The following is a 20,230-nucleotide window of genomic DNA, read 5'->3' on the forward strand; positions in this document are numbered from 1 at the left end:
ATGACTTACTTGTAACCAGTCTATCACTTCTTTTCAATGCCTGGGTTATGGTTTAAACAATATCTGAACAAAGGCCTCCCATCCATCCTTTACACTCTTGTTCTGGGCCTGATCATTCATTGTCATGTGTCATGTACTGTGAATGGTAGAGACAGCATTCCTAGCCTCTGGTCACTAGATAGATAAATAACAGCAGCCCAGCTCTGCTAGCTGTGGTGTATTCCTGTCTGTAGTATTTGATAGATTTTTTTTTCTACTCTGTGCTACTGAGTTGTATTACTCTATTGTAATTACAACCCGGAAGCAGAAAATAAACCAGAATGCTCCCCATTCTTCAGCCCCAAATTAAAAGTACCTGGTTCATCAAGACAACCACTCCCACTTCTTTTGTTTCTTTTTGGTTTAATAAGCCAGCAGCATAATCTAGAAATGGCCATTTGTAGAGATGACCTCATGGTCGTATTTTTGCCCTTAGTGTTTTTGGAAAGGTGAAAATCTGGCCTGATAAGGATTATTGAAAGGTCAAAATGAATTTCTAAGGTCAGAGATAGGAATTTAGCTTACATGAGACCAACACTGGTTCAATTCCTGATACTACATACAGTTCACTGAGCATCATCAGAGATCACTCCTGAGTACAGAGTCAGGAGTAGACCTTGTATCTGTTGGATTTTTTTCTCAAATTTTCTGGTGGGGTAATGTGGGGGAAATTGTTTTCATTCACATCTAAATGTTCCAGACACAATAGAATAGACACTTCTGGAGACTGTATACAAAATGAAACCTATCAGTTCAGGCCAAATCATCACCCTCAAGTTCTAAGGTTACTTCACACATTCAGTGGCTTGCCAATTGTTGATTACTCACTGTGTGGCCTCTGAATGGAATGTGCCACCTTCACTTCACAGTTACATCCTGTTGTAATGCTAAGGCCATTTAGTCTTTGGCCAGACTTAAACCATTGTTCTTAATCACAGTGTTCATGTCCTTCCGATTGTGAAATAGCAAATATTAGTTCTCCTGATACTAATGGAGCTATGATATTTTTACAGAACTGCCAAGTGCTATTAAAAATAATTAAAAGCATTAAAAGATGTAGTGGTGCATTAAATTGCACATCACATCAGTGCTACTGAAATTGGTATCAGCAGCCATGTCCTTAAAATCAGACATGATCAAGATAAGAAAGAACAGCTTTTCCTTCCAAAGTGATCATAATTAGAATTCCTAAGATTGAATAGAATTGATTTCCCAACCTTCTAAAAAGAGAGTTTATCTACTTGGAACATTTTAAAATGCTCATTTTTCTCATTACATGTGTGCTCTAGTCTAGTGAAGGGCACATTTTTCAATCAAAGGCCAGATAGCTATATTTTAAATTTGACAGACTATGTGGTCTCTGTTAATAGTTCGCAACTCAGCAGTTGTGAAAAAGGCCACAGACAGCAGTAAACAAATATAGCTGTGTTCCCATAAAATATTAACCAAAAGAGACCAGCAGGTTTTTGGAAGTCAACATGGCTTTTACTCAAAAACATAATTGAGAGTTTTATTTTGAGTGAAATTAGACAGACTCAGAATGATCTTGCTCTTCTGTGTGATATAAAGGAACTTCATATGGCAACTACAACAAATCACAAAAGCAGGAAAACTTTTCTCAAGTAGGAAGCTTGCCAATTGGATTGAAGATAAATTAGGGATGGGAACGCTAATTAGGACATGGTAAAGGGGAAAGGTATTGCCTGTTCTAGAGTCAGGCTAGGGATCGGAGGGAAACTTGAGACATTGGTGGAGGGGAGTGGACACTGGCGAAGGGATTGGTGTTGGAATAGTATATGCCTAAAGCTTTATGAATAATTTTGTAACCTTGTAATTCAAGGTGATCAAAAAATTGATTATAAAGGAGAGAGAGAGAGAGAGAGAGAGAGAGAGAGAGAGAGAGAGAGAGAGAGAGAGAGAGAGAGAGAGAGACCAGTAGTAGGTCAGCCTCTACTTTAATAAAGCTGTTGCTTTTCCACCCAGTGGTCTTGATGCTAAATTAGCCCCAGTTCTCAGGGACACCAACAAAGTGAACCTAGTACCTTGTTTTCAGTAACTTGACAGTTTTAGTGATGTGATGAAACTAAAGGATGTGATGAAATTAAATAATGATATAAAATAAAATGTACAAGTGTAGAGAAAGATTTCTGTGAAAGGCCAGCACAAAATGAAATTGGCTTTATTCTGGTGACCCCATTGAGGTTAACTGCTTTACCTGGCTTTTATTGCTAGAATATCTAGGAAAGTGGGCAGTATTGAAGATTGTGACTTTTTGAACTCATCTGTTGAGTTTTGAGCAATCATCACAGGTCATGCCTTTATGATCCACCATTAATGAAGTTGAAAATAGCTTCTGACAAATTGACAGAAAAACAATAACCCCAAGTAAGACTTTTTAAAAGCCATTTATTCTGACCATTGGCTTTCTATAGATTTTTTTAAAGTCAGATTTGAAGTTGCTTTTAAATGTGGAGATAATGTGCTAAAGAGGATATAGATTATTAATTTAAATATATGACAGTAGCACTTACTCATGCACATTTCACATATTTGACAAAATCCCCATGTCCGGATATGTCTGTAAGGCATAAAAAAGAAATGTGGCTTAAGTAGAGTAAACACAGCATAGATTACAATTTTATTGCCTTCTGTCCATAGATGCACTGATAGGCTGCCAGCTCTTATCAAACTGACTATAAAATAAGTGGAATGGATTACAGGAAAAGTGCCTTTGTTCGTTTTCTTTATTCAGAAATCCTATAATTCAGAATCACAAACTTTATCTTAACTCCTTTAAATGGTGTTAAAATGAGGTGATGAATATTTGATTTTCAAATGTTTTTAAGGTGGTAGGAATGTAGCTCAGCAGTAGAGCATTTGCTTGCCTATGTGGGACCGTAGATTCAATTCCTCAAATCACACCCACATGCACACACGTGTGCACGAACATGTACACATATGCACCTAATGAGAATGTGTAATGATTTTTCATCCCTTTGAATCAAAAAATATTTATTTGAAACTTGACTGGCAGTCTCCACAATCTATCATGTTTTGAGATTAAATTTTCACATAAAATCTTTTCTTATGGGTTTATATTTCATCTACATATAAATTCTACTTATTGCTATCTCACATAAATCATGACCCTTGCTAAAGTCTGTGTAGAATGGCATTGTTAATGATAGAGCAATGAATTATCTAAGTCTTCATTTACTCTCATGGTGTCTGACCCAGAGAGATTAATTACCTTTATTCTGGAAAAGGGAGATTGACCAAATTTTTATGATAGGATTTAATATTAGGGTGTGGCGAAATGCCATAGCATCACATGGCTTGCTTGGTGTTGAAGGTCAGAGTTTCCACTGTTTGAAGGTGCGTTTTTGTTTTGTTTTATTTTGTTTAGAGCCCTATGGCTCTGAAGTTCTTTGTCACCACAGAATGAAAAACAAACAAACAAATAAACAAACAGGCATTATCTCAACTATAGGACGATCATTACAATGTCTTTTGTTTTGACTCACATTCTATTTTCTGAATGTGACAAGGAGAAACTTGCAGTGATGACCAACTTATAATTCTAAGCAGGGTTTGATATATTTGTTGGTCAGTTTGATGCCATGAAGTCTTCTCTGTGTACAAGGAGAATGAACTGTACTTTATGCTGAAGAGAAGGGTTCTGTCTTCTCACCTTCATGCAGCTCTTTTTTAAAACTGTGCTTTGAATAGAAATGATCCCTTGATGTTGTAACCCCAGGGATGGTAGAGATTTTTTGTGACAGAAGCATTAGATGCAGTGCCAAAAGTGTTTGGTTAGTGAGTGAAATTAAACCAAATCTGATCCCTCATACTTCTGCCTCCATCTGACACATACAACAGGAGCGCTTGGCACAGACTTCAAGATTGACAGAAAGTGGAAATGTTACCGGGATTGTGGGCATCATTGTGAAGACTGAAATGAACCCCCTACATACATGTGGAAGTCTGTACTGACTTAATATTTGGTTTCCTCTGGTTTTGCGTGTGTGTCTGTGTGTGTGTGTGTGTGTGTGTGAGAGAGAGAGAGAGAGATGAGAGAGAAGTGCTAGAGAGAGGAGAGAGATAGAGGAGAGAAAAGAGAGAAAGATGAATATGCTTCACCATTTTGGTTCTAGCCAACCTCGTCTTTATCTTTAATCCTAAAAGGTTCTTTCTTCTGCTTTTTTTTTTTTTACACAACCTTTCTCACCTTTTTCTAACTTTGGTTCCATTCCAATACATACTGCCCTACCATTTCATCCCTGCGTCTCTTCTATGGCCTCCATTTGCAGAATTTTCATCTGCCCCTCATTGGATTATCCTGCACGCCCACAAAGGGTCATTGGTTTCTCTTGATGTTTCCCATGACTTGAACTATCTCCTTCTCTCAATTCTTCAGGACTGGACACATAGTCCATATATGTCACCACCACCACCACCCCACACACATGACTTTCTAGTTTTAGTGTAACATTTTCATGTGCTGTGTATATTCATCAAGTATCAAACTGGGAATGAGGCTGCTTTTCCATGTATAAATATTTCCTCTTGTCAGATCTGGCCACCTCCTTCCTGCAACCATCTACCAAATATCATTCCAGATTCTTCTTATATCTTTTTTATTTCTTTTTTCCACAATACAACACTTGCTAACAATAGAATTTATCATTTCTCTTTTGCAGAGGTGCTTTCTTTCTCTATAATATGATTGCCTGAGAACAAGGGCTTTCTTTTGTTTGACTCATGGCTTCTCCTTTGTGCCTCTCATGTAGGAAGGGCTGGACTGTAATGGGTAATTAATAGATAATGGGGGATAAAGATAGGAACATGCACACTTCAGGCAGGACAACTATACCCATGCTGCTCTTCCAGAGTTCCACATATCTTTGATCTCCCAGGTCTGAGTCTTCATAGGAAGAATCTCTCACCCAGTGTGCCTCAGAAGTTCTGCAAGTCTAGAATGTACTGTGAATTGGAACAACATTGCTGTCACTATTTTTTCCATTTGACATGTTATCAAGACAACACTTTTTACTATTTAATTCTCTTTTTATGGGTACACCCAGCTATACTTCTGACTATATTCAAGAGTCACTCTTGGCAGGGAGTATATAAAGACGCATATAGGGAACCATATAGGATCAGAAATCAAACCCAGTTTGGCTGCATACAAGAAAGGAATCTTACTCACTGTATTATATCTCTGGCCCATCACTATTAAAAAGCATTGAATCTATCCTGCTTTGATCTATAATACTAGAAGGCTAACTAAAGTAAACAAAAGCAGGCTGAAGGATGGACTGAAACCAGTCATGAAATCTCTTTAATTGAGAAGCCCTTGAATTTAAACTTATATCTTCTTTTTTTTTTTTTTTTTTTCACTTTTAAGCTCTTCCATCCTTTGAGGAAACTGATTGGAGAGGCTCCTCTTCCTTCACACTTCACTGAAAACTCTGTCTTGACTCTCTCTGAAAGTAATGGTGATCTGACCAGTGTGGCATGCTGTTACCTGCAGAGCTAGCACATAAAATTTTTTTTTGTGGGGGGAGACTGGGGAAGGGGAGCCACACCTAACCATGCTCAGGACTTACTCCTGGCTTTGCATTCAAGAATCACTCCTGATTGCTTGGAGACTATAGGAGTTGCCAGTGATAGAACCCAAGTCTGCTGTTTTTATGACAGGTGTCCTGCCTGCTGTACTATATCTCCCCAGCCCTGTATCACATGCTGTCTTTGGAAGGTTGATAGCTGCTTAAGTCTATTGGTTCTGTGGGTGGGGTCTTAATATTTTTCTAAAATATGGAGTAAGTATTTAAACAAATTATCTTATGCTATTAGAATCTTAAGTATGCCTAAAAGTCCATGCCATATCACTTACAGATAAGAGAATGCATGAAGTACGGTATTTTAGAGTGCTTAAAATTGGATAAATGTGGATGGAGCGATAGCACAGCAATAGGGTGTTTGCCTTGCATGCAACCAACCCAGGACCGACTTGGGTTTGATCCTCGGCATCCCACCTGGTCCCCCAAGCCTGCCAGGAATGATATCTGAGTACAGAGCCAGGAGTAACCCCTGAGTGCCCCCCGAATGTGGCACAAAAAAATTCCCCCTAAAATATTGGATGAATGCTCAAAATTCTATGCTCAGCACAGAACTGATCTGCAGTGGAAGTAATGAGATATTGGGAAAGAGAAACATCAACTTAGAAATTCATTCTAAATGAAAAAAGTCCATCTCAAAAACGTTTTTGCTATCTTATTCTACCACATGTTATTCATGAAATATTGATAAGAGAACAGATTAGTGATCCCCAAGTGAGGGGGAAGGAAGTGCTCTCTATGGGTATAGAAAAGGTTCCTGGTGATGACATGGCCTAGTAGCTCAACTATGGTGGTCGTTACATCAAAAAGAAAAGAACAATTGAAAACTCACTGGAAAAGCTAAAACCTGCACATTTGATAACAGGAGTGCTCATAATGATTTGACTCCTAGTGGTCAAAGCTTCTGCCAAAACTGTGTAGCACTAAATTCAAGTCTAGTTTTCTGTTCAAAGGGAATTTAGCCAGCCAGCCAGCTTACTTGCAGAAGGCAAGATCTTCAGAGTGCAGAGGTCAATGGCTGACAGGGGGCTTTGATGATTATTCTACAGTATCTTCCCCTGACCTCTGTTTTACAACTCCTGCTGACTCACTGTTGGGAGGTCAGTACCAGATAGCATTTGGGGCAAGAATAGCTCTTCAACAACAACAAGAAAGACTGAATACTGATGCATAATATTATCCCATCCCTGTTGATGAAAATGACCAAACTTTTTTCAGTGTGGACTTGTCAACAGATTAGCCCTTTGCTGCTCAAAATAGTTACTGCCTTTTCAGTTTCACTATTCCTAAATTTAGAGCCATTTGTGTGTGTCTAGTGAGACAAATGAATATATTAGAGGATAGTGTTTCCCCTCTGCACAGCAAACACAAGATCACTTTTCCATTTCTCCATGTATAGAATGGAACATGCATCAAATAACCATTGACGGGGCCCGGAGAGATAGCACAGCGGTGTTTGCCTTGCAAGCAGCCAATCCAGGACCAAAGGTGGTTGGTTCGAATCCCGGTGTCCCATATGGTTCCCGTGCCTGCCAGGAGCTATTTCTGAGCAGACAGCCAAGAGTAACCCCTGAGCACTGCCGGGTGTGACCCAAAAACCAAAAATAAATAAATAAATAAATAACCATTGACACTAGTTGATGGTCACCACCTTAAAGTTTTTAAAGTCTTAACGGGTTTCTGGGTAGGATAAATGTGTGCTTAGTGGTCATTTTTTAAATCCCACAAAATTTAGCATGAGATTTCACTACCCTCTATAGCTCTGTCTGTGTTCTTTTGCCAGCAGGAAGTTGCAAGAACAGCCAGACTTTCAACAAGGTACCCCTTGTTGTTTAGGTACCCTTAAAGATTTCAACGGTTGAAATATCTGGTAATGTTTTTAAGACAGATAGATGAGGGGCCAAAGTGATAATAAATGCCGGTAGGGCATTTGCCTTGCCAAGGCTAACCTTGGTTCCATCTCGGGTATCCCATATATTTCCCGAGTCTGCCAGGAGTAATTTCTGAGCTCAGAGCCAGGCCACCAATGTAGCCCAAAAACAAAGACAAGACAAGACAACTAGATGGAGTGCTGGGGCTGGCAATGAGTCTTTCAGGAAATAATAAGACAAAATGTGATGAAAAACCTCTTGCCCCAAAGAATTAAACCCTGGGGTTGGGCCTTGGCTTAGTCCCTGCATCTTATATAGTCTCCTGAGCCACTCCAGGAATGATTTCTGAGTGCAAAGCCAGGTATAAGCTCGAGTGTGGTATACACACAAAATAACAATAAAATAATAATAATAATAATATTTTTAATTAAAGTAGCCTAAACTAGTTTGGTTTCCATTGTCTGCTTAGTTGTTAAAGTCACCTATGCTTTTAATGACATGTGGTAGGCAGCTTCCTGTTCCACTCTGGATATTCCTTGCACAACTCGTTTCCCAAGTAGGAGCACTTTGAAAGTCTAGAGACCTGGGACACATTTATTTTCGTCTTTTCCTACTGTGTTTCAATACCTACTCAACCCATAGTTATCACATTTCTGGCCTACAATGGACTTTTTCACAATGATAGGCTATTTTGATAGAACGCTATATTGGGGGTATAAAAAAACTATTTTAAAGGGGACGAGACTAGGCAATTGACCTCTCATCTTCTTTACAAATTTCAGAGTGTTGGTAATGAAATGCACTATTTATTTTTAAAATGTAACAGGTTGTGTTAGCATTTTTTTTATCCTTGACCAACCAGTGATCTGGCTTGCTTGTTGATTTGAAGGCTGAAAAAATTCACTCATACTAACTGAGATAGAGGGTTAGTAGGAATGCTTAAAAAGATACAATATTTTTAACTTTTTGTAAAGTCAAAAAATATAAAAGATAGATGCTTCTTTTAAAGTCTCTAGTTGAAGACAATGATTTGGGTCACAAACAAGGATTCACTTACGGAAAAGTATTTTGTAACTGAGAAAATGCATGTATAATAACGAACCATTTGTGTTTATTTCTTTGTACCTCTAAAGGATTTAACACTTGAAATAGATTCAATCCTCTTAGACATGCCTTGTTTGATAATTTTTTTATTATTCTTTTATTCTTATTATTGCAAAGCTGCTTTCCAAGTCAAGCTAATGAAATTACAGTGATTCACATTTAAGTGTTGAGCTCTTTTCCATAACCTGGTAGACAGTATTTTCAAATCTTGAGAGTTGGAGAATTCTCCTCATTATAAAGTAATTTTCATACTTTCTATTTTCCAAGGACAGAACCATGTTATAATTATGGCATTTAAAACAGGTTAATTTGGTAAGTAATTGTAACAGTTAAATTTTTTACATTTTTGTTTTCCAAATGTGTAAAACGGATTACCTAACTTGATTTTTCTACTAACTGAACTTTACCTCATTCTTATTTGAGCTGTACCAGTAAAAATGAGAAAATGATTAAGGGAAACCTTTAAAATGTAAATACCACTTCCATTTCAAGTTGAGAAATGAGTGAATTAAAAATAGTGCATGTTGATTTGCTTGAATTTATATAGAAAAATTTTTGGAGCTTTTATATGCAGAGGATTTTTATTTAAGCATTATTTTTAATCTTTGTAATTAAGGACTCATTTTCAATAATGCCCGTCTTTCATGCAAGTCGCATGAAGGATATTTAGAAAAATGCATATCAATTTTGCTGTCATTGGTACTTCATGATCCTGAATATTCCCTTTTCAGTGAATGTGAAATAAAAGTAGCTGTTTTTTCCTGTGGTTAGTTAGCATGAGCTCTATAATTTGAATAGAATACAATTAATAAAGGAGGAAAGAAAAATGTTACAATAAAATACTCCACAGGCCATCCTTTCTGCAGTGATGAACACATGGCATGACATTTTATTTTCCCAACACTCCTATTGCATTGGCTTGTTATGGCCACTTGATTAGTGAAATTGGAACATGGAACACTTAAGTTAATTGAGTCATAGCAAGTCTCGTTTAAGAAAGAACAGTGTTCATATCAAGGTGTGCACAGTTACAGAGCCATGCCTTTTCCTTCTCCCTGTGCTGCTAAAATAACAGACTCACTGATCTAGTCTACCTGGTAGAAGATAAAGGCAGATGCATATACATCATCAGTTGCCATTAGAAATTATTGTAAATGCTTTTCCTGTTCTGATTACCATTTGAGTGTAAACTTCCTTAGTTCATGGTTGTAGGTAGGGCATGGTTTTGTGGACTTTGAAAAAGATTTTTTCATCTTGAAAGCAGCATCTAAACAAGAAAGAAATAGCTTTCTTACAAAATTATGTAACAGTGATTTGTGGTAAAACTAAAGGCATCTGAGAAAATCTCTATTTGGTCTTTGTTTGTGCTGGGGCCAACACCCTACCCCACTGTGCTATTGCTCCAGCAAGTCTCCTTTAGATTTGGAGGTAAGGACTAAAGAGCTAACTCAATGTTCTGGACACATATTTTGCACATAGTGACTCAGGAATGATCCAGGTACTGCATGGTCCTTTGAGCACCACAAAAGTGATCTCTGAGCACAGATCCAGGAGTAGTACCTGAGCACTACTCAACAAGACTCAGAGCTGTTTGAAACTATTACTTAATTGTATAACTTAAAAAATTTAATTCAAGTCTTTGAGCCTTTGGATTATTAATATTCCAAATATTTCCTTGAGGCATCTATAAAAGACAATTTGAGTTTACATCCAAATGACTTCGCCCAAGACGCTTTTCATTTAAGTCTTTCCAAAGTATTATATTCCAAATATAATAATCAAATAATTAATTTAGGATTGTAGAACAGAGTATGTTTAATACTGGTGATATTTGAGTAAACTTTTGACTAAACATTTCAATTCATTTGCTCTAAAGATATTGTAAAAAACACTCTCATTTTTTAAGGTCAAATGTTTATTTTTAAAATCATTTTGGTTCCTTGGCATATTCTAGAGATATGTTTTTCTATAAGCTTATAAGTGCACTGAATTATAATTTAGGCATTACTAATCTTGTGAAGTTGCTTATATAGGCATTATATTTCACTCAGCTTCTGAGTGAAGACACTTTTGTTTTATAGTACACTCTTTAATTTTATGGCTATTTATTTCCACACAATAGAGCAATTACTGCTTAACCATATTTCTTAAGTAGTGCTAGTTGAGTTCAAGATATTTTTTGACAGCTATTATAATTCATCAACTATTTCCAGTTGTGTGAAGGTAGATAAATCCTTGCAATTTCAAAAATGCTACTGTCCTTGGGATTTCAAAAAATGTTTTTAGTAACATTTGCAGGGAGTTTCATTGTAATCAAGTGACCTAAAATACATAGCTAGAATTTACCTTTACAGAAGTTATTTTGCATTTAAGATTTCTTCAGATTATGTAGGTATGTTAAAGTGAGTTATTGATGATACTGTCATTTATCTTCAAGATTACAAAACTTAACCTAGCAAAAGCATAGGAATTTGGGTTAGCCTGTATTAAACACCAGCTAATTTTGGAGCCAGAACAATAAATAGTACAGCAGGTAGAGTTCTTGTTTTGTATCTGGCCAGCCCAGGTTTAATTCCTGACTTTTGGTTGGTCCCCTGAGCCTGCCAGAGTCAGTAGTAAGTCCTGAGCACAGCCAGGTGTGGCCCAAAAAGAAAAACCAAAACAATAAATACCAACTAGTTTTGTTCTGTGTGTGATTCGTAAAGCTTATTTAATAAGACACTCTACTCAACACTTGGACTGGCTTTAAAGTTCTGTCACCCTATACTTGAGAGAAACACATCCTTACTGGACTGCACAATATCTGCGGTGTTCTCTAAAACAGCATTAACATCTTTTTATGTGCTTCTTCACTGAACTTCTTGTCCTGACTTTCCTTGAAATGGATAGATGATACCTTCTGAATTGGTTTTTCCTTCTACCTACAGTTCCGACTACAGCGGCCAGCACCCCTGACGCTGTCGATAAGTACCTGGAGACACCTGGAGATGAGAATGAACATGCCCATTTCCAGAAAGCCAAGGAGAGGCTGGAGGCCAAGCACCGTGAGAGAATGTCCCAGGTAAGTGTGATGCTTTCATCTTCCAGCTCTGCAATGACGGGGCGGGGGGGGGGGGGGGGAGAGAGAGAGAGAGAGAGAGAGAGAAAGAGAGAGAGCTGGACTTTCCAAGGCCAGGAGTCTCCCCACAGGCTATCCCCATGGTTCCATCTAATGTTTATTTTATCCAGCTTTCTATATTAAATAGGAAGTATTCGTGTAAATCAAAGGGTATGATTTAGATTTTTTTTTCCTTTAATAATTTCACTGTGTTACAGAAATGCTCATAGTTGGGTTTCAGTCATGGATTATACACCACCATTCACCTGTGTAACTTTCCTGCTACCCATATCCTCTATATCTTGCAATCCCCGTGCCTGTCTTTGAGACATTCTACTGTTATTGGGGAGTTTGGGGAGGGGTCACACCTGACAGTGCTCAGGAATTACTTCTGCCTCTACACTCAGAAATTACTCCTGGAGTAATGTGGTCTGGAGACCACATGGGATGTTGTGGATCAAACCTGGGCTGGTTATATGCAAGGCAATTGCCCTACCAGGTATACATTCACTCTAGTTCCAATTTGAGAGAGTTTTGTTTGTTTGTTTTTAAGATAGACTAGCATAGGTCAGGTCACCTAGAAAAAATCTAGATAAAATAAGTGTAGTTGCACTACTTGAATTATGACTAAGCTCATCTCAGTAGCTTTGTTTCATATCTGTAACACTGACCATTCTCTTATAAATTTAAGAGATCGTTTTTTAGTACAGACATAGGGTCGGAGCTGGTGGAGTACTGATGGAGTGCATATTAGCATGCATGTGCCCTAGAACTCTATTTCTGGTACTACTGAGAATAGCCCAGGTGGCCCCAACAGCACTGAGCCAAAAAAACACGTTCTGAGAATCAACCACGGTCTCCTCTCTCTCTCTCTTTCTCTCTCTCTCTCTCTCTCATTCTTGCTCTCACTCTCGCGCTCTCTCTCTTCCTCTCTCTCCTCTCCTCTACAGAAAAAGTTCTTAAGTACAAATGAGCAATATTTTTCCTTTAAATACCTAATTAGTTGAGATTAGAATCTGTCATTTCTTTCAGAACTAAATAATTAATGTCACAGAGCTTAAGAATAAAGGGAGAGCTAGAGAGATTATACAGCAGGTTTGGCACTTGCTTTTCAAGCAACTGAGCTGGGTTCAATCCCTGGCATTATATGTTCCTCTAAACTGAGCCAAGAATGATCCCTGAATACAGAGTAGAAGTAAGAGTTTAGCATACTTCTGGGTATGAGCCCCTCCAAAAAGAAGAAAATATATTAATAAAAAGATTAAAGGTAACCATAATAGTCATTTTATCTTGTGCCATAAGTGACAGATAATACACTAGAAAGGGATCTAGAGCCTTGGTTTCCTACTCTAGAACAAAGGAGTATTAAGTAGCACAGGTGGTATTCAAAATCTGAGTCTTATTATTCTCAATACAGTTTTCTCATTACACTGTGCTACAAAGTTTTGTACAGATTATTTATGAAACTATTAAAAAATTGAAAAGGGATTTGCACCCTAATCTACCTAATCTATCTAATGATAATTCTAAGAATAGGAACAGTGCTCTACTCCAAGTACTGGCTAAATACTTTTGACTTTGATAATATAGAGAACTTTAGCCCTTTCTTGGATCAACTCATTCAGTCTTTGATCAAATAAGTAATTTGCCATCTTATTTTTCTATGTTAAAAATGAAAATGAGGTGGGCTGGAGCAATGGCACAACTGTAGGGCATTTGCCTTGCATACAGCCAACCCAGGACTGACCCAGGTTTGATCCCCAGCATTTATATGGTCCCTCGAGCCTGCCAGGACCAATTTCTAAGCACAGAACTCATAAATTAAAAAAAGAAGAATGAATATGAGGAAACATTATAAATGGGAAAATAAAATTTAAGGAAACACAAGTGAAAAATTAAAAAATACATGCAAATTAAAAATATATGCATACACATAGATATAAAAATCACAGGCAAGTGTTGAATATTATCTCTTATTAAAAATATTCTGATAAGGGGCCGGAGCTGTAACGCAACCTGTAAAGTGTCTGCATTCCCTGCACTATCCTAGGATGGACCGCTGTTCGATCCTCCTGTGTCCCATGTGGTCCCCCAAGCCAGGAGTGATTTCTGAGCGCATAGCCAGGAGTAACCCCTGAGCGTCACCAGGTGTGGCCCAAAAAACAAAACAAAAAAAAAAAGATTTACAAATCTTTCTGCCATGTATGTGCTAAGATCCAAAGTCTCCAGAAGACTATGTTAATCATGTTTGCATTTTCTGATGAGTTGACACCTAGGCCTTACTAATCCTTGCCAGACTCCCCCTCTGAGATATTGCCTACAGGAATCAAGGTTAAGGCCACATCCCAATTTCCTTTTATTCCTGACTGGTAGACATTGGTTCACTAACTACCTGCCCTACTCATTCTAAGGCTAAAAACCTGATTCATCCATCATCCAACTAGTGACAGCCACTATGCTCTGGAACCAACAGAATTATTGCAACTACCCTGTAACAAGTCTTCTTCTTACCCTGGTTACCCATTATTTTTCTCAAAAATACCAACAAAAACTCCTTTTTCTCATAATCTCCCTATTCACTCCACCTCACCCACTCTGGTAATAACTCAGGTTCCCTGTAGCATCCTATGGCACCTCTGGGGAAATCAGTGGGTTTCTCCCAGATCTTTCCCAAGTAATAGCCAAACCTGTATATTTTAAAGGTTAAACTTTGTAACTTGAGTAGTACAATGTTGAAGATACGTTGTGATAATAACATTGAAAAGAAGGAAAATTATATAACAATCACCAGCACTTTGACTATGCAAAATAAATGTGAAATTCTAGTTATCTCACTGCATAATTCTATGGGGAACCAAACAGGAAGGCGAGCTAGGGTGAAATAGAAAATGTGAAGTTTTATCTGGTTAATTTTTTTGTTTTTTTTTGGGGGGGAGGGGGGGCCACACCTGGTGACGTTCAGGGGTTACTCCTGGCTATGCGCTCAGAAATCTCTCCTGGCTTGGGGGACCACATGGGACTCCAGGGGATCAAACCGAGGTCCATTCTAGGTTAGCGTGTAGCAAGACAAATGCCCTACTGCTTGCGCCACTACTCTGGTCTCTAATTAATTTTTTAAATAAGATTTTTCTTTAGGAAAGACAGCTGATAATCACTGAGGTCAACATACATCTATATCTATATATAGAAATGCCATATGCTGAAATGTATGTTATGAAATAATGTTATTGCAGTTAAAAATTATTTTTGAAGGGGCCAAAACAATAGCACAGTGGTAGGGCGTTTGCATTGCATGTGGCTGATCCTGGGCATACCTGGGTCCCCCAAGCCAGGAATGATTTCTGAGTGCATAGCCAGGAGTAACCCTTGAACATCACTGGGTGTGGCCCCAAACAAAAACCAAAAACATTAATTTTGAAAAAATGTAGATCAATAGAAAATAAGTAATAAAAATATTTATTTACTAATAAAATATAATTATTTTTCATTATTTATTCTCTTAGAGGATTGTTCTTTTATGATGTAGTTGGATTTAGTGTTACAGGCTTTTGTGGTGGCAGTAATTGTAACTGGTAACTAAATATATAATGGTTTCTGCTACTTATAGTTCTGTAGAATCTAGCAAATATAAGAACTGGCGAAGTTAAATGTTTTTTATTTATTACAAAGTCAGTAGCTAAATTATTTTTTCTTAAAAATAAAAGCACAGGAACAGAAAAAATAGTACAGCAGGTATGATGCTTGCATTGCTTGGCCCAGCTTTGATCTCCAGCAGCCTTGGGCCCAGCCAGGAAAGATTCTTCAGCACAAAGCCAGATGAAAGCCCTTAGCACAAACAGGTGTAACCCCAGGTACAGCCCACCCCCCAAAACTTTGATCCTTCTCTAAATTCAATTTTTAAAGATAACCAGCAGCTTTTCAAGAATACTTTAGGAACCAAATCTATGTTGCAGTAGGTAAATTGCTTTAAGTTACTGTATGTAACTTACAGTAGGTAGGTACACTTGCCAACCATGTTTCATCCTACCATCCTATATGGCCTTGAGCAACTCTAGGAGACCCCCCCAAGAAAAACTCCAAAAATAAATAACTTGATTCACCTGTTATATTTTATGAAAGCAAATAAAACCCTGTGGGCTAAAACATTTCTTCAGAGCTGCATATCTCTTGATTTATGTCTTTTTTCTTCATTTTTCTTACAAGAGCCTTTAGCAGCTCACCTTGCCCTCTAAATGGGTTCTTAATTGCCTAAAGGAAATCAATTAAATAATTTTGGAATCAATTAAATGATACAGAATTTGTAAAGACTTAATATGGGATAGGTGAATTAGAGGTCTGCAGTAAGATTAGCCATTAGTGTACCTCAATGGAAGAAACCATTGCTCCAAGAGAGTTTGAGCCTAAGGTCCATGTTAATCTTGCACTAAGAGATTTAGGATGATGGTTTGAATGAATTTCTCTGTGAGAGTGGAGGCTATAATTAAGTTGCTCAGAATATCAAATTTTGTGTTCATTTGTGTAGACATGTTTATATTCAAGTCTTTTATACTAAAACTCCTAAATTGATAGGATTAGCTGTCTCAAAACTTCCAGGTTCCATTTCTATTTTGGGAAAAGGGGATTGGGCCACACCCAGTGATACTCAAAGGCTACAACTGGCTCTGCACTCAGAAATCATTCCTGGCAGACTCAGGAGATCATATGGGATGCAAGGGACTGAAATTGGGTTTGCGCTGGGGTCAGTCACATCAACAAAGCCAAATGCCCTACTGCTGGGCTATCACTGCAGCCCCCAAGATCCATTTCTGAACACATGAAATGAAATGGTAATTAGAAGTTGGGTCTTTTCCCCCTTCTAATAAGATATTTGCCTTTTCTCACAATCAGTTTTTTGAGATTCCTTTTTAAAGAATTCTTGGTGGAGTTCCACCACAGTGAGCATTTTTGAAGCAGGATATTAAAATGTTGTTGTTTAGTATCTCATCTGTAAAGCTAAAATAGGCTTCAGTGACCTCTTCCCTCTTTAACTTGTGGAGACAGGAAAGCGGGTCGGGCAGAGGTTTCTTTTCTTCAATATTCTGTCTTCATAGCAGCGTGACATTTGTCCCAGTTTTAATATGAACTTTTTTTAGACTATTTTTATGAACTCTTTAAGTGTAGCAGAAAGTTCAACCTCTCTTATTTTCTTCATAAATCAAGGAACAGGACTTGAGGAAGCTAGTCTTTCGTATAAGGAATTATTGTGATGAGATTTTCAAATATCTCATTACAATACCCATGTGGGGTCTGAGATAGCTCAAGGAACTAGAATAATTTCCTGTGTACTCTTGGCCCAGAGTTTAAACCTCAGCACCACCTGACAATTATAGCCCCGTGATCCCTTTCACTTCTGGGTTCCAAACAGCATCAAATCACAGGCTTGAGCATTGCACTCTCTTCCCTGTTGACTTAGGCCCTGTTGAATGGCCCTCAAACCCTGTGAGCACTTGGGTGACACTTCTCCCCCAAATTAAAAAGTCCATGATGATTTGATGTGGCATTATCTCATACATGTTCTCTACCTGTTTTTTATGTCCAGGACCAAAGAGATAGATGGGGTGAGGCACACATCTTGCTTGCTGCTAACCTAGATCCATCCTGGTAGCACATGGTTCCTGAAACATCACTTGGGTACAGCCCTGGATGCCCCCAGATATGACTGGGTGGCCTGCCTAATCCCTAGAGTGACAGAGTGTGTCCTCAAGGCATGAACCACTGGTTCAGTTTACCAAGAATCAGTGAGAATCAATGAGTGTACCCTTCATCTTCACTTCGGGGGACCCACAAAAAAATAGTTGTTTTTCAGTCCTTTTTTTTTTGAATAGTTAATGTATTCTAATTCTCTCTCTCTCTTTTTTAATAGTTACTTATTCCAATCCTCTCTTTTGAGGGGCAGTATTTGTTTTTAGAGGAGTTATAATTTTTTCTTATTTTATTTGATTTTTGGGGTCACACCTCGTAGCATTCAATGGTTACTCCTGGCCCTGTGCTTAAAAATTACTTATGGCTGCACTGGTGAAGGGGGCGTTCTTTACATGACTGAAACCTAATCACAATCATTTATGTAATCAAGATGTTCAAATAAAGAAGAAAAAAAGAAGAAATTACTTATGGTGGTGCTCAGGACACCATATAGGATGCCATGTATTGAACACAATTCAGCCTTGTGAAAGATGGACATCCTACCCATTGTGCTATCACTCTAGCTCCAGGAGTTATAATTTTTTATTAAATTGTTTTATTTATTGACACACCATCAAGTGCAAAGTTATAAAGATATTCATGAGTATTTGAGCACAAATCCCTTCACCAGTGTCAACTTCTGTCACTCATGGTCCCTAGTTTCCTTCCCATATTCAGTCTGCCACTATGGTAGACATTTTGCTTTGTTCTGTTTATTTTTCATTTTAGGCTCTGGTTTGCAATACTGTTACTGAAAGGGTCACTGCATATCACTCAGCTTCCTTTTAATACCCAGTTCTTATCCAGAACGATCATCTCCACTATACCAGGGACAAGAGTCACTATATTCACTATCATTGTCATAGTGGTCCCATCTCTGACCTAACCCCACTCCCCACATTGTGGCAAGCTTTCTACTAAGGACCATTCGCCCTGGCCTTGGTTTCTGTTATCTCTGGATATTACTTTTCTACAATGTTTGTTTAAATTATTTGGGTGATTTTGAAAGAGGTTATAACAAATCCACTTCTTAAAGATGAAGACCTCTAAAACAATAGTTTCCTGTGGCCTGGAAATCCTGCTCTCTTGAGCTCTGGAGGTCACAAAGAGCGAAAGTACACCTCAGTAGATCATCTTTGGCTTATTTGACCTTCCCGAATTTTATTTTATCTAGTTCAAATGTAAGTTGTGCTTAAAAAGCAAACAGACAAACAAAAAACATAGAATTTATGGGATAGAGTTTATTGAAGGGGTTGAGCATATGTCTGGCATGTATAGCACTCAAAGTTTGATACTTCACACCCCTTTATCACCCTCCAAGAATTGCCAAGTGTTGCTTTAATGGCCCACATCCCTGGGATGCTAAAGGTGGTACCACTTTTAAAAGAAGAAAGAAAACTTGACAATGAGCTGTTCACATAAAAGGGAAATAGCAGTGGTTGCTGCTAAGAATTTAATACTGTAAGCCACTATGATCAAAATAAAAATTTTATTAAAAAAAAGAATTTAATACTGCATTTCAGTGTGGAGATGTACAGGGCTTTTTTTAGTCAGATCAATGAGTATGTCTTGGGGATATTTGCAGGGAAACATCAGAAAGAAACAGTGATTTTCTCATGAAATAGATTATTTGGCTACCAAATAATTATCCTTATGTACTAAGCTACATTTTGATAGTTTTTTATTGCAGTATTCAGAGCATGTCTTTTTTTTTTCCAATAAATTTTATTATGACCAAAGGGAATTACAGTAATTTAGGTACATAGTGACATTGAATCAGAGGAATTCCCACCACCAGTGTTGTCCTCCCTCCACCCCTGTTCCCAGCATGCATCCCATACCCCTTAGTCTGCTAATATAAATGGTCCCCCCTGTGTCTAGCTTGTTGTAGATTGGGTATTGATTCTGTTGTCTTTGGCTTTAGATTTGGTGTTTTAAGTCTGATCTTTTTTTTTTTTTTATTTCTATTCAATGCAGAACATGGCCATGTTTATGCTCTTGGAATTTCTGGAGGATTTAAAGTCCTATGTGCTCTTCGTGTTTTTTATAGCAAGCAAAATTCACCATCGGTTCTTCATTGGGGTAGATCTGATGGTTTCTGACAACAGAAAGCTGCTTTATCTCCTCCTTTATGGACTTTTCTTTTGCCCTAGATTCACCATACATGTACACAAGATGTTATGTATGTTTTTCCAAACTCAGTATTGGCGAAATACATCGTTTGAAACTTGACCATTTATTTTCTCAGAAGATTAAAATCTATATTCAGTTTTTTAGTGGAAAGCCTTATTCATGAAGCTTATGCCTTCTATAAATCATTGATATGTGTGTACATTAAAGAAGATGACTTCTGGGTCTTATATCTAGAAAAGAAAAAGAAATGGCCTTCATTTCAAAGAGCCATATTCTTGCAATAGACATGAACATTTATGTCTAATAGGCGGCTACAATTGATTATGCAAACTAATGGAAAGTCAGCTAGGAGATAAGAATGAAACATTTTTTAATATTTAAGATGACAAAAATAATAGAAACGTATAATAATCCTCATTCCCTCTATGGTTTGCAGAGGAATCAATCACTTTAAATTCAAATGTTTCTCCTTGTGTAGGTCATGAGAGAATGGGAAGAAGCAGAACGTCAAGCAAAGAACTTGCCTAAAGCTGATAAGAAAGCAGTTATCCAGGTAAAAACCAAAATTCATTTTATACAGACTGGGTATGCCAACAAACCTTTTGACTTTGTTACAAATGTTTAAGCATCTGCTGTAACCTTAT

At 37.7% G+C, this 20,230-nt stretch overlaps 1 protein-coding gene across 4 annotated transcripts in view; it reads left to right on the forward strand.

Annotated features, from left to right (window-relative positions):
• APP (amyloid beta precursor protein) overlaps positions 1-20,230 on the forward strand; it is a 310,266-nt gene that overhangs the window by 199,023 nt on the left and 91,013 nt on the right. For all 4 annotated transcript variants that reach the window (XM_049785762.1, XM_049785763.1, XM_049785765.1 and 1 more), the window contains 2 exons: positions 11,563-11,696; positions 20,065-20,139. In XM_049785762.1, coding sequence (XP_049641719.1) covers positions 11,563-11,696; positions 20,065-20,139 — 209 coding nt within the window. The remainder of the gene's footprint in view (positions 1-11,562; positions 11,697-20,064; positions 20,140-20,230) is intronic.

This window comes from Suncus etruscus, chromosome 13 (assembly GCF_024139225.1).
Source record: "Suncus etruscus isolate mSunEtr1 chromosome 13, mSunEtr1.pri.cur, whole genome shotgun sequence".
Lineage (NCBI taxonomy): Eukaryota > Metazoa > Chordata > Mammalia > Eulipotyphla > Soricidae > Suncus > Suncus etruscus.